This window comes from Charadrius vociferus, unplaced genomic scaffold, assembly GCF_000708025.1.
Source record: "Charadrius vociferus isolate BGI_N301 unplaced genomic scaffold, ASM70802v2 scaffold50, whole genome shotgun sequence".
Classification (NCBI taxonomy): Eukaryota; Metazoa; Chordata; class Aves; order Charadriiformes; family Charadriidae; genus Charadrius; species Charadrius vociferus.
The window spans coordinates 1,761,213-1,789,071 of record NW_009646445.1 but is presented as its reverse complement, the minus strand read 5'-3'; the positions used below and the strand labels follow the sequence as shown (position 1 = coordinate 1,789,071).

Sequence of the window (27,859 nt, the reverse complement as noted above, 5' to 3'; positions counted from 1 at the left end):
TAAAAGAAATATACTGCTCAGGAGAAGGCAATTTGCTATATTCTTATATCCCAGGCCTACACAAACAAAGTCCTGAAGTGAATGTTATGTGCAGAGTTTTACTCCCCTGTTCAGGAAACTGTTTCAGAATAGCTCTATTACTTTTTCTCTGCTATTGTGGGGAAAGGAGTTAGAGGGTACTAGATGTCCCATTCATTTTGAAGCATAAATTTACGTCTTATTTTCTGCCCTAGAACCGGCCCCCTATTAAGTACAGGAGCAGCAGGATCTCTTGCTTTTTTCTTGCAACTAACTCCTGCTCTGCTAGTGCCCTGGCTTCATTCAGTGCAAAAAAGAGAAGTCTGAAGAGTGCCAAATACTTTGAGCAATTTTCATTTTTGTATGATGGCATCAATAACCAAAGCAAAATGTGGTATAAATTAGGATTTCAAAATTAGGGCCAGATTCCCTAGCTGTTGAAAACTGGTAAGCCTGAATTGCAGCCTGAATTGCATCTGGTCACGAGTGTTTTGCCACTCCTCAAGCAGCCCTTTTCTAATGTGAGCCTGACCCAGTACAGAGAATCAGGACCAAGGATTTGAAATTAGGGGATATGAATCCCGGGCAGCACTTTGTTTCTGGGAAGGAGTTGCTTAGGGTATTTTTAGAGGGCAGAAGAGGGAAGGACATGCATAGGAAACTAGATACTGCAGAGTGTGGCCTTTGGGGATTCGGAGGAGGAGTGAGAAGGGCTGACAGCATCGATGCAGGATTAATGTGACAGAATTTCTGGTCCGGACTTTCCAAATTGCACATGCCCTTTCTTTTCCATACAGCATGATTTTATTTTTAATCCTGGGTTCTCCATCTGTCCCTCTGGCTACTCTCTCTGGCTGCTTCAGGGCTGCTTCAAGGCTGCTGTGCCATGGCTTCCAGGCCTCACATGTCAAGTCTTGTAGTCTTTGCTGCATCCCATCAGGAGAATGAAGGCAGTCGTGGATGACTGAATTCAGCAGACTGGAGTGCTGACAGCAAGCATGGGGCACTCAATTTAGTGCCTCTGGGGCAGCTGCCTGGTTTACTACCCCCTCAAGGCTAGCCCTGAAATGGTGGGAGCATTAGGAAGGATGCTGAAGGCCAAAGAGATGGATTTACAGAAGGAGCTTTTTAGCATCTTTACTGGACAAGGAGAATGTGGTAGGAGCTGGGAAGGATAGTTTTTTAGGAGACAGGAGAGGAATGCAGCTGCACCTGTACAGATTGTCTGCTTGTCAGCTGAATATCCCATGGGACAATTTCAAAGGCACTAAAGACATTTAGGAACCCAAGTCTCATTGAAAGTCATTGACTTGAAAAATCTCCCCCTGTGTGTTCAGTGCATGAAAAAGTATATCTGACGTGCGGTCATGACATGAATGCTGTACCCTTGTGTTTCTGTAGAGAATGGTTTGAAGGGAAACAGCTGGCTGTAAGACTAGTGAAACTCCAAGCAACAGACCTTAAATTACCATCCTGTTCTGAAAGGTGCCTATGTAAAAATAGTGCCTTCTTACTCAACAGATCAGTTCTCACTATGTAAACAGAGTCAGACCTACTGACTGGTGACAAAAATAAGACTTTACAGCTTTTTCATAGCCCTGAAAAGCCAATGCAGCTGGTAGGATAGGTATCAGCAGAAACATTTATTAAGGGCCAATCACTTGTCTCTAAGAAGACTCTCTGATGAGCTGAGGGTTGTATAGGAGCTGCTATGGACCAAAATTCAGCTTGCAGCACATTTTACAGCAGTGAGGGAAGAAAGGAACTACCCTGGGATTGATTTCGTAGCCCAGAGGGGGTTTAAAGAGCTGGCAGTCAGAGACAAAATATTGCAGACTAGTAAGATGATTTTATGTGATAAGGTCAGTAAAGTAGCTTCCACCAAACAATTGTTACTGAGGCCTTTTCCAGGGTGAAACTGCTTTTCAGTTCACCCTTACAAATCTCACTCTGCACGTGTGTGCTGATCCGCACAGAGGTCTTTGCAGAAGGCAGAGTTATACTTGTCATACCTAATAGCATTTACCCCATCCAGACAGCTGCAAATCCATGTCTTTCCTTCAGGACTGTATGAAGAATTAGACCCAAGCAATCCCAGGAAAATAATGTGTGAAGTTTTTATAAATCCCAGTTTTGACAGACTGTGGCAAGCCAGTGTAAAACTGTTCCGTGTTCCTTCTCTTTAGATGTCCAATGGAATGCAGCTTGAATAGTGCTAGTTCAGTCCCAAATCCATAGAAGAGGGACAGAGCTCATATGACCCCTTTGTGTCTAGGGACCCTAATATTATCAGAATTTCTACATCTTCTTCAGCTTTACTTGATGAAGCTCTGTCCCTTTCTTATTTTCACATGCAAAAGCTCAAAGGATTTGAGTCAGGCAACCTTGTCTAGGGTGAGAAACATCAACAGTTTAGTAAGAGGAGCAGCAGAAACAATTTTGTTGCTTTTACCCGGGAACAGAGTAGCTGGCAGAATTAATAAAGGGCTATCTAGCAATCCACCGGCAGATCACTTCCTCAAATAAAGATCAGGTCTAAAATTAGTGTCATCTACAGACTGTACAGTAGTGAACATGAAAGAACTGAAGGCCTTGGCTCAGTTCCTAGTTCCACATCACAGCCTCCACCACTGGACAGATATCAACTGTCCCCTTGTTAGCATCTCAGCTGAGAAGGGTTAGGACCACGTAGCTTTGATGCTGAATTCTGCTCTTACCCCTGGAGTTCAGGAGAGAGCAGCCTGTGCTGTGGAGAAACAGAGGTTTTCAGTTACCAGGGCTGCCAACTTGGTATGTTGTAGGAATACAGAACTGCAGAGAGACCTTTCTGGGTAATTCCTGTTCTCTGTTATTGTAGGTAGCCATGTTACCTAATCCTTCCCACTAACTGATCAAAGCTCCATTTTGTAATTAGCCATGGTATCTTTGTCCCAGAAGGCCATTTCAAAACATTGCTTTTCAGCTAGAAAACAAAACGAAACAAACCAAACAAACAAGCCTGCATTTGAAAATATTAAAGGAAATAATTTTACCTCTCTTTTATTTGGGACCTGTTTTCTGGCTGATTTGATGTTTATATTTATCCTCTTAACACCTGTTCATCTATTCATTCATTCATATTCAGTTAAGCAAGGTATTTGAATGTCTTCAGAAATGAATGCGTGAAGATACTCAACTGAATATGTGCTGGCAGTGACCTACTGCTATGGATGAACAGTTTGGCTTGTCTGTGGAGGGGATCTCCACTGCATTACAAGGTCCATTAACATAGCGCATGTCTTAGGAGATGAAGGGTCAAGCCCACCCTTGACAAACCTGTATGGAAGCTGAGGATTTGCTTAGTTGATATCACATGTTTTCATAGGAGGGCGAGGGGTACAAGGAGACCCAAGGGATGATGGAATAATGTTAACGTTCCTCTTGTTCTTACAGGCTCGGGGATCTGGAGGTGGCAGGAGACGGAATGATGCTGCCTCCCAGGATGATCATGACAAACCCTATGTTTGTGACAGTAAGTAGAGCCCAGACAGCTGATTCTGCTTCCAGCCTGGTCCTACCAGCTCGGTGCACTCAGGGCTTCATCTTTTCCCTTCCAGCAAAATATTCTGCTGCTCTCTGACTTGCATGTTTGCCACCTGCTGCTGCTGCTGCTCTTGGTGTTTTTGCATGAAGGAAGTATAATTACGTCCTCGGCAAGACTCCACTTTCCTTTGCCCTATAATAAATCATCTCTTATATTTACTTTCTCTTTCTCCTCTTTTTCTGGCTTCTCTGCCTTTTGTCTTCCTTTCCCCCATGTAAGATTCACCCTCTATTTCTTTCTCTGTTTCAGATAGTTACAAACAAAAGCATAACTCAAAAATCTCCGACAAAGGTACTTCACCCTTGTTGTATCTCTTCATATATTTGGTGATTCTCTTCCATTCAGTCCTTTTAAAATCTCACTGGGCTAGATTTTGAAGGTCTTATTCTCATCCCTCACTCAGAACGTAGTCTTGTGGCATCATCAGGAGTTGAGCCCTCCTAAGAAACAAACACAACTGGAATGCTTTGTTTTTATACGTATTCCCTTTGAATATGGCCATGCTGTTTGACATCTCACGGTGGGACTGCAGGTGAAGTAAGGCATTTCTCCAGCTGAAAAATTATACCAGAACCCAATGCCCAAACTGAAGAAGGATACCAGAGTCCTAGTATGAGGAAGGAGTCCAATATTCGATACAGAATGTATTTTTACAGTCTAGTCCTTGGTGCTTTTCTTCTTCTTTTGATACTCCTTTTTGCTGCACTATGTCATTTCTGTGACAGGCACTTATCTTACCCACATGCTTTTGAGGTCTCCCATCTTAAGGTTTACTGTAGAGTGTACATGCAATAATAATTTGTGCTACTGGATGCCTTCTATCCTATAAGACAATAAGCCAACAAAAGTTAATAGAAGTAGGAGAATAGCAGGAGGTCTTCACTTCTGAGACCCAAAAATGTTTGCTGATTTTGAGTACAATTAGGATCCTCATTTCTCCTCTGTTTACATATCTTTCTACACTACTGAACTTAAAAGACCAACCATTACTATGTCAATCTATGGGGGAATTTCCTGCTTATTTTTAAACACATGAAGAAACAAGGAGCATGCACAGTAAATAGAAACTATATAACATGTGATCAAATCATATTCTTTTATGGTGAGACAAGGTGACACTGCCCAGTACAGTGATGGATATATTGGGTATTTTGCTTCAGCAAGGTGAATATTCTAAGGGCAATGAGTAGAAATGGAAATACTTGCACATGAATGGGAGTGTCGGAACACACTATCAAGGAGGAAGAGCTCTTTAGGATATGAAGAATCAGGAGATTTCTGTGGTGGTTAAATAGCTGTCCTTGTGTGTTGGAAGAACTAAAATGCGTCTTCTAAGACTTCTCTGGGAGCCCATTATGTATCTTGCTGAAATTCACAGCTTTCCTGTGCTGGTATACACGTAACTGTCTTTGTCTCTTTTCTGGAACATTCTTCTAAATCCAAGGACACTTATCAGTGGTAGTCATTTTGAACGTAATGACTCTTTATTGACTCGTAATGACTGATCTTGCTTTGCTTTTGGATCTTACAGAGAATTCACAACATGCATAGTAGTGACTTGCACAGAGTAGATAAAACATCTAAGATATCAAAGCAGGCAGCAGAAATCTGGGCTGAAGTCAAGGCTCTAGTACATTGCTGTACTGATGGAATTTTGCCTTGGCTTACATTTTGGAGCATAAATTTCCTCTTTGGTTTTGGAAATATAAACTTTCCTATTTCGTTTGGCTGATTCCTTTCAGTTTTAAAAAACTTATAGTTAGAGGGTGAGTCATAAGTAGTTTTGGAATCCAGACTTTACACAGTGACCCCTCCTGTTCCATTGTAGATAGCTGAGAAAAAGGTTATGTGGTATCAGAACTCTTTTGCCTGACTCTGGAGCAGAAGGAAAGAACTGTCCCACCTGTAATGCCATCATCCTGAAGTAATGTACTGCCCTTGTTAACTTTCTGTAGAAATATTACATACAATTTATTGTGAATAATTGGCTTAAGTTGAGGCCTCTTTCCTGCTTGGGTGATCAGTAACCCAATAAAGGATTTCTTGAATCAATTTTTCTTTGAAATTATTTGCTAATTATTTTTTATAGATAAATCTCAATCTAATTGTGTAGGTTAGAAATTGGTTTGCAGCACTCCACGTACAGATGTTTTGGACAGATAGTTTTGTTTTACGTGGAAATATGCAGGTCAAAAATAGTGACTCTGTTTCCTCTTTGGGAAAACATGATTCTTACAATCACATTATTGGTATAAATTACCTTAATGGGTTGACACTTTACTTTTTCTGTGTCTTATTTAATTTACCTCCAGGTTGCTTTTTCTGCAAGTGTTGTGATATTTGAGTTTGAGAAGTGACCACAAAGAAGAAAACATAGGCATATCTAAACCAAATTAATTTTGTTCTTTAACTGCATGGGCACAAAAAATGGTTTGTCATGAAGAACTACTCTGCTCTTTTTTCATAGTTACACATTCATATTTATGGGAAACATGAGTATATCACCAGGTTTCATCAGTAATAAAAAGTTTATGGGGAAAAAACTAGTCTGTGTGTCAGTAAGATGATGCAAGAGTGGTGCCCAGCTGACACTGCTCCTTGTGTTGGAAGATAGCCTTCTGAAAAGGCCTTCCTTTTTGGAAAAGGCATTCAGCTATACACTGATATTAAACCTGGTCACAATATTAAAACTGACTGGAAATACGGAATTTCTGTATGGAGGAAGGTTTTCAAAGCTCAAAATGTTTTGTCATCCTGTGTTTTTAAGAAAAGGTGTTTAGTCGCTTGTTTGGTGGAACGAAATATTCTGAAATATTTTGCTGATTTTATTGAGCATATAGTGTATCAGAAGTTCAGAATAAAATGTTTGGCCATTCAAAGCATTGATAAAATTACTAACATAATCATGAAATGCCTTGTTTCATCAAATCATAGAATTATAGAATGGTTTAGGTTGGAAAGGACCTTGCAGATCATCGAGTTCCAACCCCCCTGCCGTAGGCAGGGACACCTCCAACTAGACCAGGTTGCCCAAGGCCACGTCCAGCCTGGCCTTGAACACCTCCAGGGATGGGGCCTCAACAACCTCTCTGGGCAACCTGTTCCAGTGCCTTACCACCCTCAAAGTGGAAAACTTCTTCCTAACGTTTAATCTAAACCTGCCCTCTTCCAGGTGAAAACCTCGTCCTATCACTACATGCCCTAGTAAAAAGTCCTTCCCCCACTCTCCTGTAGGCCCCCTTGAGGTACTGGAAGGCCACAATAAGATCTCCCCAGAACCTTCTCTTCTCCAGCAAGTGGAAGACTAGTTGGTCAGATTTTCAGCCAGTTGCATTGGATAGTGCTGTGTCTGGAGCTCCCTTGGGATAAACGCTTGGATAATGAAAGTGGCAAGGCAGCCTCATGTGAGATGGGTGCAGGCTGGAAATGGTAATGTAGTAGAATGGGTCAGCTGCTGTATGAGACCAGACCCACAGAATTCACAGAATTGTTAGGGTTGGAAGGGACCTTTGGAGATCATCTAGTCCAACCCTCCTGCCAGAGCAGGGTCACCTACAGCACGTTACTCAGGACAGCGTCCAGGCGGGTTTTGAATGTCTCCAGAGTGGGAGCCTCCCCCACCTCTCTGGGCAGCCTGTTCCAGTGCTCCACTACCCTCAAAGTAAAGAAGTTCCTTCTCATGTTAAGATGGAACTTCCTATGTTCAAGTTTATGCCCATTCCCCCTCGTCCTATCACTGGGCGCCACTGAAAAAAGACTGCTCCCATCCCCCTGGCATCCTCCCGTTAAGTATTTGTATGTATTAATAAGATCCCCCCTCATTCTTCTTTTCTCTAGACTAAAGAGACCCAAGTCCCTCAGCCTTTCCTCATAAGAAAGGGGCTCCAGTCCCCTAATCATCTTTGTTGCCCTTTGCTGGACCCTCCCCAGCAGTTCCCTGTCTTTCTTGAACTGGGGAGCCCAGAACTGGACACAGTACTCCAGATGCGGTCTCACCAGGGCAGAGTAGAGGGGGAGGATGACCTCCCTCGACCTGCTGGCCACACTCTGCTTGATGCTCCCCAGGATGCCATTCGCCTTCTTGGCCCCCAGGGCACATTGCTGGCTCCTGGTCATCCTGTTGTCCACCAGGACTCCCAGGTCCCTCTCCACAGAGCTGCTCTCCAGGAGGTCAGCCCCCAACCTGTACTGGTGCATGGGGTTATTCCTCCCCAGGTGCAGTACCCTACACTTACCCTTGTTGAACTTCATAAGGTTTCTTTCTGCCCAACTCTCCAGCCTGGCGAGGTCACGCTGTAAGGCAGCACAGCCTTCCGGCGTGTCAGCCACTCCTCCCAGTTTTGTGTCATCAGCAAACTCGCTGATGGTACACTCTATCCCTTCATCCAGATCATTGATGAATATGTTGAACAAAACTGGGCCCAGTACTGACCCCTGAGGGACACCACTTGTTACTAACCTCCAACTAGACTCTACACCACTAACCACAACCCTCTGAGCTCTATCTGTAAGCCAGTTCACCCAAACGTGGCTTGAATACCTGGCAAGGAGATAGAGCAAGTGCCTTAAAGGATAGTGAAAAGTAGAGCTTGAGGAGCAAAGCCTATAATGAATGTCAAGCAAGAGAAGTGGAAGATGGTCCACCAGCTGGATAAACTGGGCGTATGCTTTTTAAAGGAGGGACAGAGTGAATGAATGTATGAATACCTATGTATGTGATAAGAATTGATGTCATGTCGTTGTCAAATGATCAGCTGGGGAACCTATCAGTTCTATCACAGCAGTCTTCTTAAAAATCATTCTAGTATTTTCATGTTGTTTATTATATATTATTTACTTTTTTTTTTTTTTTAAATTCTCCTCTGAAGTTTTATCTGGAACTTGTATTCTGTTTTAAAAGCTGCAATCAGTTGTAGCACCTGAGCTTCATGACTCCAGGTGTCTACTTCCTTTAGCCAGAGCGGTTAGTCTGTGCTGAATCTTTACAAGTTATTGACTTTGCTGCTGTCCATCCTCATTTGTCTGCTTTCATTCTTCTCATATTCCCACAGAGACTTACTACATATATACTTCCACCTTTCTTTTCTGTCCCTCTATGGAAGATTTCCCGTGCCCATCTCTAAAAGAACTTGTTTCTTTCTTTTCCTTTTACCAACATGTCTTTGTTGCCTTTTAGTTTTATTCCTGTATGAACTGCTATTTTAGCATAACAACTTATGTTTGTATCATATCCTTTACTGACAGTCCCTCTGAGGGTGAGATATGCATTCAGATCCATTCCTTGTGGAAAATGAGAGTTGACTGAAAACTTCCTATGATCTCTGTTGGATCAGTGACTAATGCACCCTTGCATGTACCCAGAGACACTGATCCTGTAGTGTTTTGTAGAAGCTGATTCTTTTGTCAAAAACTTAATTTTCAGGTTTCTCTAGTTATTTAACCTGAATTTTCTCTGCTGCAGTCTAAGACCAGCAGTTCTTGCTCTGGTCTTGGTGGATAACAATGTCTTCTTTCTATGTCTGTAAACAGTTACTAGAGCTTCTTTCAGCTATGTTGTCTTCAGCTCTTTTACTAAGCTTGTTTCTTTTCTCTGAAAAATCTCAAGAAGGTCTTATTTAAGTAGCATTGGCCAGAACTAAGAATGTGCTGTTCTGAGGATAGAAGCAGTTCAGAAGATGAATCGTTGATACATTTACATGTAACTTACATTTACATATAGAACTTGGATTTAAGCAACTTGCTCTGTTATATATCTATGAGAGGTATAGAGATGGCTGACCTAATAGGTTTTTTAGTAAACCCTTTTTCAATGCAAGACATTCCTCTCCAGTGCTGTGTCATGTTTCAGTGGCAAAGGAGTTTTCATCCTTGTCCACCACGTGAATTCACATTTAATATAGCACTTGCTATAGCTTCTTGTTCCTTCCCTGTTCAACCTGTTTCTACTCAGGCAGATTATCTATCATCCTTAGTTTCCTCAGTATACTGCTTTGTCCTGTTTATACTGTGTTTTATTTATTTATACTAGATGTCATATTAATATTTACTAATTACGCTACTGTTTGAAAGAATTCTTGGATTAATGAAGCTCATATGATATAGTTTTATTATTATGCCATTATTTCTGCCAACAATCAGTTCTATGCATGCTTGATTCTTTCACTTTCTATTCCACCCTCCAAATTAATGATAAAACCAGAGGCAAGCATTGGGCCCCAGATGGACTTTTCCAGGGGCTTGAAGATGCAGAAAGGTGCCTTGTGAAGTTTTCCAAAAAAAAAAAATAGGCTCCTAATTTTCATGGATTTCAACTGGTGGTAGGCTCCTAAACTGTTTTCCCTGAATATCCCACTAAGTGGCTATCTGCTTGTATTGTGCCTACAGATCATATAAGGCTTGGTCCCTAAGTGGAGACTTTGAACCTGACTTTGAACTACTTCTAATTATTCAGAACATGGTTTTGTTTCTAAAAATGCTTGACCCTACATCCAAATCACTATAGCTTGAAACACCCTCCTGCTTTTTCTGCAAGTTCATCATCCAGCAGGGTATTGAAATTTCATTGTTTTGAAGTTAATTTTTTTCATCCCCATTCCCTTTCTCCACTAAATGTATTTTAGGTTCTGCCAACAAAAGGCTGGAGTCTTCAGGTGGTTTAAGTCATTGAAGATGAACAGATTCTACTGACTTTCAATGGGTATTGAGGATGTCTTTCTTTTAGTTTCCTTAGAAAATCCCAGTAAATGTTATATGGTTCTAGCATGACTTGCCAAATGCAATTCCTTGAGGCCTATTCTTTCACAAAGTGACGGCTCTAGTAATTAATTACCTTGTGAACTTCACCTGCCTTCTTTCTCATCTCCTTGAAATGGACCTGATCCTGTCATACTCATTTTAACAAACATCTCACTGATTCGCTGGAAGGTTTGCTGGAATACAAAAGTCCTACAAGATACATCATGATTTAGCTTGACTTTTACCAGTTCTCTGAGACTTAATCTGTTGTCTTAATTCTTACAGATACTTTGAATGAGTACAACACTACTAACTGCTGCTTCTTAGGACAGACCTTGTGTTAAATATCACAATGAAAAGCCGACCTGAAAATACTTTGATGATAGCATTATGTTTTTACATGCTTGTCATAAATCTCCATCATGACTTTAGCTTCCCTTTAAACTATTAGCAGTTTAAGCCCTAAATCATCTCTTGGTATTATCCTTCCTAGTGAATCCCTAAGTAGTTAATAAGCAATAAGATCTAGAATAAGATGATTGTTCAGATGAACCCAACAAACAATTCTCCCACCATGACTGCCATACTTGGCATTCATTGAGTACATTATTGGTAGAAAAGCCGAGATTAAAGAGGCAGGGACACTTTAAAAAAAATAATTGAATAACACAGGTCTGGAGTATAGCACATGGTCAGAGGAGAACAGAGTTGACTCTGATAGTTGAAGGTTTTCTACTCATATAGGCTACCTGTTTTCTCCTTTGCTCCTGCTAACAATTCATTTATTGAAATATGGACACAGATATTGTTGACCCATGCATGTTTTGCACTGAAATTCAAAGTTTCTATGATCTTAAGACAGCAGGTAGATTCTGGGACTTGTCCTCTGGGGGCACTGAAACAAAGACTATTTACTACCTACAGAAAATCTCCTATGAAATGGGTTACTAAACAGCTGCTCTAATACTAGAGTTGTATGCAGGAAGGTTGGACTAGATGATCTTCGAAGGTCCCTTCCAACCCGTAACATTCTGTGATTCCGTGATTCTGTGTATAGCATGACAGTACTGATCAAAGAGGGACAAACGTAATGCCTTTCCATCGGTGGAGGTGAAAACACACTGTTAGCATTTGTGATCTCTAGATGTGCCTGAGTGTGGACGTAACTGTAACACGGGAGATTATATTACCAAACCAGTGCAAAACAAGGAATGTTTTTTTTGGAGTGGAGTGAATGGTGGGACAGGAAGATAACTTTGAGGAATGACTGCCTGCCAGCAGTTAACTTAAGATGTAGCATTTGACACAGCCCAGCTTAGAAGAAAGAACAGGAGGCAAAGGAGAAGAGCAAAGAAAGACAATGAAAGGAGCAAGATTCAGTGACAACAACAAAAATATCACGTGCTTTCCCAATTTCGTTTTTCCACTAAAAATATGGATTATTTCCTTCTGTCTCATACTGGTGACAGATTGTGCAAAATGTATGTGGAGAGCTGGCTGGAACATAGCTCACAGTCTGCCAAGGACCAAATGTGTAACAATTTCAAAATGACAGCAACATAGCCATTAAATATTTGATGAGGAAGTCTTTTAAGTCATAGATTTCAAATCCCCTCTTAAAGCAAGGGAAGTATTCTATATTAATTTTACTCATTGAGAAACGTAAACAGAGTGAGAATTTGCGTATCCAAAGAGTTGCAGGCTGTTACAGGCCAGAACTTAGAACAGAGCTCTCTTTTATGAAATACTCAGTGCCTGTGATTAAACTGTCTGCAAATTATGTTTTTCTCCCATAGCGCAGTTGTGTAACGTCTTCGTTTCAGTCTTCAAATTGGAAGGAAAGTAAGGTTCGTCATAGGAGAGTGTCTGGTAGCCTAATAAAATCTCCCCCTCTTCCCCATTTGTGGCCTTTGATCTGCACTGCTGTATTACTGCTTACTTACCTGGATTGTTCCTAAGATAGCATTCACATCAGGTTATAGCAAAATAATTCCTTTGAATGCAGGAGGAATTGGAGTGGGTTACGTTCTTCAAACTCCTGCTGTTTTCGTTGGGCTCGGCTACCTAATTAAAGATCAAGTCAACTTCCCAGTGTTGAGATTCAGGATGAAATCTACCACATGCAAGGATGATGAGCCTATCCAGCAAGGAAAATTAAAGACAAAAAAAGTCAAAGCTGCTGAAAGAAAGGCAAGGCCACCTGGCAAAGTTTATGAAAGGCGCGCTCTCACTTGCTATGTGTGAGCTGCATAGTGTTAACGTAATCACCAGTGCACATTTCAGACTGGGGGAACCAGTTCTCATTATGCTTTTGTCAGCTCGGAGAATGAGAAAGATGTGGTGTGAGCACTGGTCTGGATGCTGGAACTCATGAATTCCAATCCGGGTAATGACAAAAGATGACTGTGTGGGCAAGTCACTTAACCCCTCTGTGGTTCTCTTCTTTCAGAAGTGAAATGAGAATAGTGTTTCCAGCTTAGGAAGTGGAGGAAGATTAATTAATGTTTGAAAAGCCAGTCTTGCAGTGGAAGAGTTATATAAGAGCTAAGTGTTTATTAACGATCGCCCTTTTATAGAAACTACTTCTTAGCACAGTGATATGGTAGATTAATAACATGTGCTCTATCTGGAAAATAAGAGATTAGGGTGAATTCAGGAAGATTCAATCTGTTGGAGAAACCATGAAGTTTTGACTTAGCTTTTATTCTAACAAAGTCTCACTGAAGCCAATGGTTGTTTTGCCTGACTAATACCATGACACCCTTTTCCCCCTGAAAAAGTCTAATTTGCTTGGGGAATAGAAAATCTCTGCAGTTTCAACTCATGGCATCACTTCGGACTTTTTCCATGACAGAACATGAATTTGAAAGGTGGAAGAGTCTAGACACCAAATAAAAAAAGCTGCTGGAAGCTGCAAATCTTTGGTCCTACAAAGGATCTGCTGGGACTATGTAAACAGAGCTTCTTTGCCTCAGCTCTGGTTATAGAGTCCTCCAAATGCCTTTTTAGCTAGGCCTGTCTTAGCTTGCTGCCACCCTGTGAAGGCCATCTGAAAGAGTTTTGGCAGTGGGTGGAGCTCAGCTGCAGATTTACTACTGCCGCTGCTTATATTGATATGTGCTCGTTTTCCCTGGAGAGCTGATACTTTTTTGCTGGAGAAGGGCAAGTCTGCAGACCCATCTGGTTTGCTATGCCATCCTAAACTCTGCTGGTAAAATCCCTGCAGGATCCTGTAGGGAATGGAGGCAAGGCCGCAGCCTTGGGACTTTCTGCAGGGAATGCAAGTTTCCTTTTGTTCATTGAGGGAGAAAGATGCATGAGACCTATATTCAAGGACATGGTGCTTTTGTAAGGTAACAATAGTAGAGCTAGAATTGTGGGTGCGTTTTCAGGTAGAGCTGAATGAAATAAAATCTGGTAGAATTTCTGGGGGTTTTTTTTGTTTTGAATTTAAAACTCCCTTGAATAGGTAAATAGGACTGGGTTTTAGAGCTTATCTGTTTTTGCAGCTAGGTTAGCATTAATGCAGGATCAATCTGTATAAGAGCAAGATAGAGTTGGACAGTATGTGTCACGCAGCTATTAAGTCCAAGCGCCTCCTCCTTTGTCAGTAAAGCACTGATCACCTGATAGTGCTCTGAAAATAATTTAAGTTTTCGAGCAGTGTCAGTAGTTCATAGAAGAAGAACTATTTATTAACTTTCATCTTCAAACACACACAAGTAAGAGGAATAGAGTAGGATACTTGAACTGATACTTAAATAATCTGCTAGAAATGTAAATCTCTCTCTCCATTCTAAGAAATGCTGTAACATTTGTGTTATTAGCGGGGGTTATCTTTCTAAGATAATTTAAATAGAGAGCATTTTGTAGCTCCCTCCAGTTTGATGATTACTTTTGTGTTACACTTTTTTCCATTATTCAAAAAGTGAAGACAAAGTTATACAGGGCTGCGGATATGTTGTTTGACTCTGTCAGTGTCTCTTCCACTCCATCTCCTTTGCTCTGTGGGACCACAGAGGAGGAGGAGTAGTTTCCCTCTCCAGAATGCATTAGAAGAATACATGGCTGGTACTAGAAGAAGGGAGACCCAACTGGCGTTTTGTGGAGAGGTTGCATCTAACAGAAGTCTAGTTGTTCAAAATGTCTGGCAAATAGAGTTAGGTTTACATAGGAAATGAGGGCAGATACTTCAAAGAACGGATGTGCGTATGTATCTGGGCATTTTATTTCTCCCCAGCTTTCCTCCCTCCCTCCTGCAGGAGTTCTCATTTCTAAATCAAGGGCATTCAAAGACTTAAAAAAATCTGCGGCTAAGGAGACATTACATTTGGAAAAGCTTTTGTCCTGTTATGTTGACTGTGTGATCATCTCCTTGCAGAATGGAGAAAACTGGGGTAAAACTATCTAATATTCCAGATCATTCATCTTCTTCATATCATGAGGTTGTTGTAAATGTTTCTAATGAGGCAAAGTATTTTCCTCGAGGGAGTGTGTAAATCAGCTGGAAGAGGTGGAGAATCAAATATGTTATCATGCTAGGCTTTGATTTACAATTTTCTATCATCTGTTCCAGAATGTGGACCATCAATTGGCTTTTTGTGAATAGTAGCAGAAAAGTATAATAATGGAAGTTTTACTTATATGTAAATGAATAATTGGGGTGGGTCTTTTTTTTTTATTATTATTTTTTTGATTTGTGGAGCCTTATGACATTTCCAGATTCAGGTGTCTGGGGAATGCGAAGTAAGTGTCTATGTACATTGCAGGATACATTTTCAGTATCAGGGCTGAGTGAAGTTTTTTGGAGTGGATGGTGACTTCCCCCTTGGACATTTTTTCAAGGGGTCTAAAAACAAGACAGAGATCTAGAGACTGCTGGGTTCTGTTCTCCTGGCACCACTTTGCCTTCCTAAGCAAGCTATGCAGGACAGACTACTGGGCATGACATTTATTCCTGTGTGAAATCTTTGAGGTTAATGAAGCTAATAAAGTGACTGAAAATGTGGCTGGGAATAAAAATTTGCAGGAAGCGCACTAAGCTTCTTTACCTTTGTTTCCTAATCTTTTAAAATTGTATTTGGTAGCTGAAATAGGTGTATAAAAGAAAATGGACATTCAGAGACTGCTTTGAAGATGAAAAGAGATAACTTTTAGAGACAATAACATGAATTAAAAACTTCATAGAAGCTGAATTCATATGTAATGAATCTTATGATGAAGCTTGCCCTTGTAGTGAGCTCACTGTGCAAATGTAGACCTTTCGTCACCCTGAATTGTTTGGTCCAGTTCTTAATATCTGTTGCCTTAGTCCTAAAATAAGCAGAAGTTCAGAAGGAGGATTCTCTGTCACGTGTTGTATTATTTATTGGGATGCTGAATATGAAGTTTGCCTGGGCAAATAAGTATCAGTGCTACACATTCTTCTAGGAAGAAACCGTGGATGATTTCCATCTCCTTGTCTTGACTAGGAATCTGCGAATAAAGCTACTTATTACCCTTTTACAGAAAGCTTTTTTTTAAAAAAAACAAGATATAATACTCTTTCCTTTTCTTGGAGATCAGTAATGAAGAAAATAATGTCCTTTCTTCTCAGTCGAGTTCCCATTGCTGTGCATTGTGTGGCACCCACATCAGAACTGGCATTTCACTTAATTTTATGTGCAATCTTGTTAGTAATCTTAGCAGAGAGGATTAGGGCTATATGAGCTGCAGAGACTGAATGTGCATTTCCCTGGGCCTGTAGGAAGGACTGCTGGCAGCACGGTGGGAAGAAAGCTTGTTTGGGGACCTGCGGCTGCAGGGCTGCCGTTCTGTCACATCTCACCAGCGTTGGTTGGAAGAGTTTTGGGCAGGTGCATGGAGTGTGTGGTGCCGCTGTCGGGGGAGAATGGAGCGTTATGTGAGAGGATGCTGCCATTGTTGCAGATCACACTGATGTTTCCATTCTCTCTTCCCCTCCCTCATATCTCCTTTCCTCCCAGTCTGTGGCAAGCGTTACAAGAACAGGCCTGGGCTGAGCTACCACTACGCTCACACCCACCTCGCCAGCGAAGAGGGTGATGAAGCCCGTGAGCAGGAGACCCGCTCTTCTTTTTTGAAAACCACAAATGTGAGTAGTATTTTCCCTTTGCCTTTGAGATCCTTTTCAGGGATGTTGCCTACCCTGTCTTTGCCTTATGGAGGCTGGTGTGATTGCCTGGCTCCATTGTGAGTGATTGGGACCTGGATGCTTGGAGCTAATCAACCGCAGCTCACTCGGGTGCTGGCTCAGCTAGTCAGAAATTCATTTCAAACCCAGCATTATCTCTGCAGCAAGTCACTTTTCCATTACTGCTCCTGTGGGGAGGAGGTGGCAAGGAGAGGGGGGAAAAGAAGAGATGCCCAACCTGCCCATCATCAAGCAGCCTCCCAGTGGCTGTTAGCAGGGATGTCAAGGAAATATGCATCCAGTAGTTTGGGGGGGCTACCGTTGTTTTTGCTTTGAATGAGAGACATTTATCCATGTCTCCATTTTTTAGGTATGAAATTCACAGCGCCTGTCCCCCTTATCCCTACATCTCCTTCCCAAACAGCTTACCCTCAACTTTACCAAAAACCCCTTCTTTGTTACACTTTGGGAAAATCTATGAAAAAGCATCAGTACTGATCTGCAAGGAGGAGAGCTGGAACATGAGAGGATAGAAGAATTATGTGCTTAGATTCCCTACACTGGTACAGGGCTGGAAGAAATCTTACTGGTCCAGGTGGCTCTGTCCTTCCTCTGCTTCTTAGGCACAGAACTGGGAGTCAAGGAGACTGTTTTATTACTGATTTTTGCAAGTTTCTAAGCCCCTGTTTCTCAGTTTTCCAGTTTGCAATACTATGTGATGTTTGCTTTCACCTTGGGATTTGTGTAGATAGCTTTGTTCACTTTCAAAAAGTCCTTTCAGATCACTGTGTGAACTGTGTCATTTTAGTTCAAAGTAATGAGCAATGTGGACAAAGCAATAAAATGCTTATGGGGGAAAATATCCAGGCAAACACTTTCTAAGACATTAAGAAGAACTGGAAGAAATATGGAAGTAAGAAAACATTTTCTTTCTAAGCAGGATAATTGATAATTGTCCCCAGGGAGGTGTGGGAGGGGGTTTCCTTCCTCCAAAGCATCTGCTACTAGCCACTGTCTGAGCTTGAAGGGCCGTTTAGTGTGATCCCATTTGGCAGTCCCTATGTATCTGTCACTTTTATGCTCTACCTTTTAGTTATTCACATGTTTTGTAGGTTCACAGCAAAAGTAATTTTGACTCCTCCAGCTGTTGATAAACTTGAGCTGTCAATGCACTATGAGCAACTGCTTGGGCAGGCTGGAGAATGTCAGTGTTCAGCCAGTAGCTTTTGTTTACCTAGTATTTACATAATCTCTGGGTTTGAGATTTTTTTTTTTTTTCTGTGCTTGCAGTAGTCAGTAATAGTTGCATATCTGAGAGGCATATTGCAAATCTGTATTGAATTAATATTGATAATGGCCTTGCACAGATGCCCAAAGAAGGGTAGCGTCCCCTGCCCTTCAGCTTGTCATGGAGGCCAAGGGCAGTCTCAGTCCTTATGTTTCTGATGCTTAGGAAATGATAGAAGTTAGCAAGAAGAAGAGCTGGAAATGTGGTAAGGTTAGGAGCAGCCAGCCTTGGCCTGTAAAATAAAGGTGCATTTCTGGGAAAGGGTAGAGCGGCAGCTGCTTGGGCTTGTGTTGCCCCAGAGCTCCTGTGTGATTCATGTGGTAGAGGGAAGCTGCTGATGCACAGATCCCCAAAGAGGCAGAAGTTTAGAGTCAGTGGGGTAAACCACTCTGAGCTCCAGATTCCTGAGCAGAACGAATCTACTTAACAACCAGCCAGAAGCCAGTGCGGTACGGGCAACAGCCATGCGAATGTGAAGATCACCCCTGGGGAAAGTCCCAGACGCCGGAAGGTAACTCTCCCAAATGGCGTAGCTGTCGCAGTGGCTGTTTGTTCCTTTTTGCCTGTTTGTTTGTTTACAGCCTTGAGCTCAGATCTTGCATCTTTGCTCTTTCACTTGGCGATATTTAATTTATGCTGCCATTTATCTTCCATGTGAATGCTAATTGTCCACATTGCTAATGTGCAGTCATTAAATGGTCCCTTTGTACAGGGGGATGGTGGAGAGCCAGGGCATCAGATCCTTCCTCTCCCCTAAGAATTGCTAGGCATGTGTTATGAATTAGATTTGACAGGTCTGCAGTGTCGCAGGGCTCAGGCTTCAAGAATCCTCTCTGCATGGGCTTGGGGGGTGGGGGGGAGGGAGGGAAGGCAGGGGGGATGTTAATCCAAACAGCTAATCCGCAACCTACTGAACAGGAGGACCAGAGATATGGTATAGAGCAGGGCCTGGTTATTTGCTTAGCAGTGTGTCGGAGAGATATGAGCAGCCTGATTTAGAAAAGGCAAGGCAAATTCAAACCAGCCGTTTGGAATTTGCTGTGCTGTGGGAGGTGAGCACTGGGTCAGCAAAGTTCAGGTGGGTGGCTGCAGTATGAACTTCCTTCCTTTGTACTCGAAGCTCCTCTGCAGCCTCCGCTCCTTGCAGTGCCTGTGGTAACAGCAGCCATGCTGGTGCAGGAGGGAGCTTTCTGGAGCAAGGCTTCTGCAGGATTCAGCTATTGATGCCCTGGCTGGTGCCAGCTCAAGAGCTGATGGCCTCTTGACTTTCTGCACGCCCAGTCCCCTTTATCTTTACTCTTCTCCTCGTGCACAGACCAATTTGGGTAGTTCAGTAAATTATCCAGGGACTGGAAAAGAGACATAGATAGGAGGAACCTACCTGAAACTGAGAGTCACTGAACAGATGTGTATCAAAGAAGAGGGACTGGCCCAAACCCCAAGACTCGCCTCCTTGACACATCTCACTGTCCTTGACTGTGTAGAAGGTTTGTTTATTTACATCTCTCTCTCCTTCTGTCCTTCTTCCTCACCTATAGATTACACTTTGCAACATGGAAGATAGTTCAACAGTCTTCTCTGGCCTTTGCCTTTCCTAAAACATCTTAGCCTGTGCTTTGTTTGAGCTTTAGTTGCTTTGTTTATATGTCTTATCTAGCCCTTTGACTCAGATAAATAGCCCTTCCTCAGTGCCTGGTCTTGCCTCTGCCTACACACACATATATTTTTGACCTAGCCTCTGATTTTTTTAGCTGAGCGTGGAACTGTGAAAAGGAAGTTAAAGAAAACCCTTAAAAAAGTCAACTCTCCCCTTCCCCAACTCCACCGATAAAAAGAAATGATCCCACACCATTCTCAGCCTTTTTTTCTGCTGGCTTTTCCTCCACATGTTGGCACTGAGACCGTGAGATTTGTGAGCTCAGGGCGCATCCAAGCCTGCCACAAAACACCTGCTGTTTTATTCCATCTCACTCCATGGGTACAGGCCAGCTCTGGGGGCAGCTGGTGCTCACAAATTTTGAGACACTTCTGATATAGGAACTACATTAGACTTCTATCTATTGAAAAGTGTGTGTGAATGAGTGTACTAATATAAATGGTCTTCCTTAATTCCTGGGAGAATAGGATAGTGTGTCTACATGGAGAAAAACTTCCTCTCCTTTAAAGGAGAAGAGTTTTCAGTGGCATTTTGCTGTGCGAAATGTTGGTTACAGGCAGCTGTGCAGTAAACAGCAACTGAACAGATCTTATGCCCACAAGCACTTTGGCCAATGACAATCCTAAATAAAGCACATTGTGCAGGCTGTCGCTGGCCTAGCTGCCGCATGCAGGTTGGTCCGTCCTGCAATACACATAGTTAACGAGAATGAAGTCCTGGACCCTCCTGTCACTGTGCTAGCTTGTGCATCTGACCTGCAAACCCACCTGTGTACGTTAATTCATGGCATCAGTCTGTTGTGCCCAGTTCCGTTGCAGATTTTATGATGTGGATAAATCTCTACTGGAGAGACCAGCCAAAGTTGTTTGTGTACTCTAAGCATAATTGGATACCCAGTCTCCAGAGATAAAAAATTAATGTGCTAACCTCAGTGTGCCTCCAAGCTGTCCTCCAGCTCCCCCACACAGTCATCTTTGAAACATTTTTATTTCCATCCAGGCAGGGGGCTGGCCATGAATAAATGACGAGAGTCAGCCCCTCAGTTGGAGGCGAGCTGTTTGTTCCTCTCCACAAGCAGCATCAATTTGAAAAGCTACATCAGGCCTACTTTTCCCTGCCTCAGTGCTGATCCTCGCTGGGGCCATGATGGGAGCTACTTCTGAATGCAAGGATGCATCAATGCCCACCTTGTGACAAGATACCCTGCAGCAGGTGCCTTTTCAGTGAAAATATGTACATTACCTTGAGTTGACTTCTCATTAGTTTAATCTGTTTGGTTTTTTTCTTTTCCAGAGCTTGTTTTCATAAGGAAAAAGAGTCAGAATATTAAAAGAAATAGTAGTGATTGCAGAGGTTGGAACTGCATAATGATTTCCACTCAAACCCTGTTCACAGCTGTAAATTTCTCAGACTTTTGTGACTGTGTTTTGGGGTGCTGAGGAAAAAAATAGACCAGTTGTTTAGCGTTTTGGAATAGTGGAAAATCCCAAACTTGTCTCCTATGTACAGGGACCCATAGGGGACTTTTTGTTGTTTTGTTTGGAGTTATGGGGTTTTTTTTGGTAGTTTGTTTTATTTTAAGATATATATATACTGCTGGGCCAGGACCTGAAATGTTGGTGTCAATGCCCAACTCTCATTGAAAAGAAGTACCTAGTGCTTCTCCGTAGTTTATGGGAAAACATTTCCAATTTGACTAATTAGTTATTGAAAATCCAAAAGTTTTGACTGAATTTGGACTTAGGTGCTCTGCCTTCTCACACGTCTCCACTGAGTGATTTCCAGATCCAAAGCCTACAACATGTCACAGAGACCCATTTCACGACACTGGCCATTCTTATCTGCATACTGGGGATGCTGCTGGACAGGGCTGTATATTCGGCACTATAATCCCTCCTTGATTTCCCTGAGCTGATGGGAATGATGCATTTCAGTGGCCAGAGGCCAAGTCTCAGGAGAAGTACAACTCAAAATCAGGAAATCTGTATCTTAATATGTCAGACTTTTTTGTCTGCCTTCCTATTCTGTATCTCCTACTGTTTATTGTCATGAGGCACTAGACAGTTACAATGATTTACTGTGAGCGGCAGGATTTTGGCCCATGCTTTCGGTGTTCCCGCAGAAGACTATAAGATGTGCACAGACATTTCTACGAAGTGCTGCCTTACGGTGCAGGAAAGCTGACTCCCCAAATCTACAAGATCTGATCAGCTGATGCTGTATTTTCCTAACTGTACCTTCCACTGCCTAAGTCCCAGCTCATCCATTAGCTGTTCAACTTAAGGGCCATATTGATTCCTGTAAAAGACATGATCAAATGTTCTTCCTTTCCCCACATTCAGAGGCTTCCTCTGACTCCTACAGACGTACCTCCTTCTCATAGCACCACTTGGGCTATGTAGGAACTTGTCAGAGTTGCTAAAAACTGTGCAAAGCTGCTTCTGTCCCCACAGCACCAACTCACTCAAAGAGGAGGTAAAATCCAGTTACTAGGGAGAACTGGCAATACTTTGGGCGGGTGGCTTGCTCTCTCAATAGCACAGCCCGCTTCTCTGGCTGCCAGCAAAGGGCATGCCCGTGCTGCGTGGGGGAGCGCAGCCTGGGCAGCCGGAGCTAGTGAAGGCCCATTGGGCTGCACAGGCTGATTAGCTTGGCTCTGGGAACAGAACAGCAGCCATTTCCCAGTGCTACGCCCAAGTTCAGAGCGTATTCGGGTGAATACTGTGCCACACAGGCACAGACGTGTCGCCACCAACCTCAGCTGTGCTTACAGCCCGCCGGAGGGTCTCTGTATCAAGTGCCCCAACACTTCCCTGTTAGGGGTTAGCCAACATGCTTATCTCTGCTGCTAACGACAGAGTAAACATGCCCAGAGAGACCGGCCATTTCCTCTCATTCAGTTTGATTTACATTTTTTCCTGGAAAACCGCAATGAAAAAAACCCTGCACTTAATTCACTGGCGAGGAGGCCGCAGAAGCGACTGTGCACACCTCTGCCTGGCTGGCGCATGTGAGAGAGCCAGAGCCTTCAATGCACTTCAGCTGTACTTGGCCTGTTCCTTGCCACACCATGGGTTATATGCATGTTTTTCTTTTATTGTTCCTTTCCAGGGCAGGTCTAGCCCTGAGCGCAGAAGCACCCCCAAAACACTCTTCCTGGACCCCCACCATTGCTCATTACACCCCAGCAATGACGGGGGCAGAGGTGGATGCCTGCCCAGCCAGGCATGTCCCTCCTCTTCCTCCAACAAAACCCACAGTCCAAGTGACGCTTTTCTCTTGCCTTCTCCTTAAAGCCACTTTAAAAAATTTAATTATCACATTGTAATGTCTTGCACGAGCCTGCCTATCCTCCACTGATGCATTTTGAGCAGCGAAATGAAGGGGGGGGACAGGCTGCAATTCCTTATGCTCAAGAGATGAAGCAATAACAGGTGGCAAGGCCAGAGGCAGCCCCTGCTGGGCATGCTGGTCGCCATGGAGATGGGCCAGGCCTGCCAGGGATGAGCGCGGGGAGAGGGGGGGCGAGGGAAGGCACATGGGGTCACTTAGGCTATAGGTTGGGATTATATGTCATCGAGTCCTCCAAGGGGCTTTGGCGAGCGCAGGCTCAGGCTCTTGGCTGGTGTTCTGCTGCGCAGGCGGCCAAATGTCGGACTTGAGCTTCGACAGCGAGAAAGAGGGAGGTGTCAGGAAGGAAAACCGGGCCCCTGTCTCATACAAAGAGTCTTGTAGATTTGAAAAAAAAGAAAAAGGCCAACCCACCCCTTTTCCTCCATCGCAAAGTGCATTGACTGGATTCAGGCCTACACGCAGGTTCCCGTGGTCTCTATTGTGCTCTGCAAATTTTTGTTGCAAACAGAGTAAATGGCCTGATGCAAAGCCTTTCGAATTGAATTGAAAACCTCCAGTGGACTTTATTGGTTTTGGATCAAGCCCAGAAGAAACAGGTAAGAGCTGGACAAAACACACTAGGAAAAATCCCTTTGGGAGCACATATATGTCTGACTGTAGCCAATTCACTGTAATCGTTTAAATAAATGATGGACAGCCCCCCACCCTGACAGCAAGTCACACACTCTACTCCTCAGTCTCCACTGCCTTTACAGTAGAGTAGATATGATTAAAAAATAGGGATAAAATGCTACCAGACCTAGATGCCCAGCTTAAACCATGGTTAAGTATTATGCTGTATTACCTATAGGCTGAAGAAATATCACGTGACTGTGATTTGGTACCAAGGAACAGAGAAATCAGTTTTTCTTTTAAGCACTGGTTCCAGCTGCAAGTTTTTAAAGATGGTGATTGAAATTATCAAAATAACTTCCCTTAGAAATTAGAAAATTGAAAAACTACAAGGTTCTATTTATTGGGGTTTTGTCTGTATGTATTTAAGGGTCACATTTTGAATGAAAGCTATTTAAAATATCTGTATTTTGAGTTTTCTGATTAGAAAACAGGAACAAGAATTGCCTCTTCTGAACTTGCCTTCTATTCAAGATGTTCTCTGCAGCCATGTGAGCTAGAAAACTGAGATTCTTATTGAGTCATGTGACTCCAGGAGATGATGCAGAAAAGAAAAATCCTAATTTCTTGATGTTATTTCTCTAGAAGCAGCTTTCTTTTATTATTAAACTGAAACCATGAGGAAGATAACTTCCAAGTTTTTTGATTACTTGTGGAGGGGAGAAGGGAAGCTAGAACTCTGTTTAGAGACCCTGCCTTCAAAATCAAGAAGGCACAGAAGTTATTTTAAAGATATAAACTCAGTCAATTTGTTTAGCTTTTTAGGTTTTGTCTACAGAGCAAAGTTACTGTGTGATATACTACAGAATTTATTTAATTTACAGTACTTCTTCTGCCAGAAGACTCCTGTGAATGATGGTACCATAGTTTAAGTAGGTCTTTATTCTGCTTAGCTTGGTATAGTTTGAAATTAACTTGATTAGGCTAAGAAGAAAAAATATATTTCATTATAAGCACATACCAAAGTTATTTGGAAATACTGACTTCATTCTCAGTCTCAGATTCTTCACGTGTATCAGCTTTCAGGTACAGAGAAACTATCATTTGAACTGTGCAGATCTTTCTGTGTCCCTCCTTAATCCATTTTTACAAGTATTTTAAAAAACTGTGTACTCTATTTATTTTGGGGCAAATGTATATGAAGGCAGTGCCTTTGATGAAACTAGAAAGTGACACTGAGGTGAAATGACAAGAGGCACTGGTTTAAATGTACCTCCTATGAGCACACCTTAGCTCAGGCAGTATTCCTCAAAGCTCTTCAGAGCTTTTGATCTGTTGTTGCAGTTTGTAATGTAAAAGAAAATCAGAGGAGTTTTGAGTAAGTTAGGACAAGACCATGGCTGGTTTCAAGGCTTTGCTTTGAAACAGTTTCTGATTCTGAGTTAATGTTTTTTAGGCAAAATCCTTGGTTGTAGTCACCCAGTCCAAATGATTGAGCTCACTGCTAGCAAGTTACTTTTCATTAGCTGAGCTATCATCTGGCTTAAGATAGCACCTTCTGCTTTGTGATTAAAAAAAAAGTGGATACCTAGTTAATTACTATGTCTCAGTTGAAAAGCAGCAACACATTAGTCCCTAGTGATTGCTTTTGCTTGTGAATCCATTCCCATACTTTTGTAAGTAATTTTATTGATTAAGGGGTGGGATTAGTGTTGAGCTTTTGGTCCATGATACCCTGCTCATGAATATTGCCCATTATATGTTGTTGTCTTTGCTTTGTTTCTTAATTATCTCATCATTTTTGAAAAACAGTAAAATAGAACTAAAAACTCCAGGGACATACACCAAAAAAAATCCTTTGAAAATAAGAACTCTGCTTACTATCATCTGGAAATCTCTTTATTCTCAACCCTTCTGTGATTTAGCCTGGGGCTTAATTCACTGTGCAGTACTGATCAAGAAAATAAGCTTGAGTCAGGTCTGATTCTAGTTTTTGCACCTGTTAGAACAAAAAAACATTGGAAAATAACAGTGCCTGGCTTATTTGGGTCTAGAGAGACATCATTTAAGACATCATTGATGTAACTTTAGGAACTTCTCATCTGTGTATGATGTCTCAGGCCTGATATCTCTATCACACTCAACTGAGCCAGGTCCGTATTTATGAGTGACAAGCAACAGATAAGCACATGGACACTCACATTAAAATTAAATTAAATTGGAAGAAAAAAAGAATAAAATAAAAGAAAAAAAACGCGATCAAAACCCGTGCTTATTCCCTTGGCAGTAGTCTAGGAGAATCCCTTCAGCTTCATTGTGGTCAGCAAATACCTTCTACCTGTCCCACACACCACAAACCCATTGATCAGTATATGTATTTTCACAAGGTCCCCTGTCCCATTTACGGTTTGACAGTCAGTGGATCTTAGGGTCGTAAGCTGCACTGGAAAAATTTAAGTCACTATATGCAGAGTATTAAATCAATTATACCATTCTGAGCTGTGGTAGAAGTGAAGCTATTCCCTAAGTCTGCTGGCCGGCACCTTGAATGCTTGTTTTTATTTGTGGCCTCCCCACAGAATTGTTGTGTGTTCATGAGTAAGCCAGTTCATCACTCTACCTCCAAGTCTTTCAGCTGTAGAATGCAACGCTACCTCCTCACCATGACTTAATTAGGGCCCAGCAACACTTTGGTTAGAGTCAACGGCAAAAGAGGCTTTTGACCTCCCTGAAGGTTAATATTAGAATCTTGGTATCTGTAAGGCACTTTAAGAAACTCGGGTGAAAGGTGAAGTAACCTAATAAGGAACAAAAAAGAAAATCACTGAACGCTGAGCTTGCTGACTTTGCATTGCACGTGGCCTGTCTGTAGATGCAGCACGATATAAAGGAGTAATTACTTAACTTTTTCAGAATGGGGCTGTAGTGGGAAAAATAAATGCTAGGGAGATCTGCTTTTTATACACAAAATATGTACAAGTAGCAACTTTATGATCATTTTGTTACAGCTCTTAAAATGAGCTGGTGTGCTAGGCTTCCACCTGGTTCCTGTTCTTTTTTTGCTTATCTTGCATGCACGTATTAAATGCTTCACTACGAAGAGGCAAAATGCTAACCTAACACTGGGAGCTTCTCTCTGGTTTGGGGAGAACTGGGGATCTGCTAACGAAGACCATTTCAGAGCAAAGCCCATGTTTAGTAAATACTGTCAGGGAATCAGCAACCATGCAGGAAGATACTGATGTATTTGCAACCTCATGGGGTTTATTTTTTTTTCGTAATTTCACCTTACCTGCTATCTTTCAGTTACCAATCTCCAAAAAGCTCAGCTAATCAACACCTGGAAGTAAATGAATTAACTAGATTCACCCAAACCAGAAAAGCAGATTGAACTCGGAGGAAATTTTAATTTTAAGTGTATGTCTTGGACTGCTACCAGAAGCCCTTTAGAATGTCATTGTTCTTTGGGGGAAATTTGGATGTGGACAAAAAGACCATTAATAAAGGCTGTCAAAACATCTGTTAAAAATCTGCAAGTTACAAAATATGCATTAAAAAGATAATTAAATATAGATGGTACAGTTTAAAGGTCTTTATTTTCTAGTTTGTAGAAGTCTTCATGGGGTAGGCTTAAGCTAGGTATACCACTGGAATTTTTATGTTAAGAAAGGAGGAACAAAACAAAGACCAACCATTCCCTCCACTCCCCTCTCCCTTCCCCAGTTCCTAGTCAGAGTGTACAGGAACAAAAAGTTTTCTCTCTCTGGAGAGCAGAGGAGGAAAATGGCCGTTGTAAGTGAGAAAAAAAAAGCACATTGCTGTTCTGCTCAACTAATAGGAATGCAGAAGACCTCTGCCCTTCTCTCCTTTCTACGGGAACTGCCTTCTCCTCTACTTAAGACCCAGCATGTGTCTGCTCCTTTCCAGCTATTCCTAGCTGGAAAATAAGAATGTAATTTCCCTCCTATTTTCTTGGCTGAAAGTTTTTAGCTCTGCCAGCTGGGATGTCTGCACCGGACTGACTCTGCACCTGTGCTGGGCGCTGGGGTAGAGCTGGACCTGCTGCCCTCCCCACTCATCCCAGGGGACATGCACTCTGCTGCAGGTAGCTTAACCCTTGGGTGAACCACACACAAGTGGCTTTGCCTGTGAATTGCATTTCAGCCAACTTCTTGACTAAGGACTCCCTGCCACTTTGAGCTGGAATCCCCAGAAAAGCTACTTGAAATCAGTTAGGGTACCTATCCCCCATCTCCTTGCTGTTGGTTTTTGAGTTTTGGGGGATATATTTTTCCTTTCTGAACTTGTATTTTGTGGGTTTAAGGTTATGACTGCTGTCTGAAAATCCAGGCTTGGCTCACTGACAGCATACGTCTGATTCTGTGTTAGGGATTGTTTGTGTGCCTGTGTGTGTTGCAAAGTCCCTGAACTGTACCAGGATCTCTGGCAGCGGGTCCTCGT

At 42.3% G+C, this 27,859-nt stretch overlaps 1 protein-coding gene across 2 annotated transcripts in view; it reads left to right on the top strand.

Annotated features, from left to right (window-relative positions):
• Window positions 1-27,859, top strand: part of DPF3 (D4, zinc and double PHD fingers, family 3) — a 93,484-nt gene that overhangs the window by 34,614 nt on the left and 31,011 nt on the right. For both annotated transcript variants that reach the window (XM_009882250.1, XM_009882258.1), the window contains exons 5-6: window positions 3,451-3,529; window positions 16,321-16,455. In XM_009882250.1, the coding sequence (XP_009880552.1) occupies window positions 3,451-3,529; window positions 16,321-16,455 (214 nt within the window). The remainder of the gene's footprint in view (window positions 1-3,450; window positions 3,530-16,320; window positions 16,456-27,859) is intronic.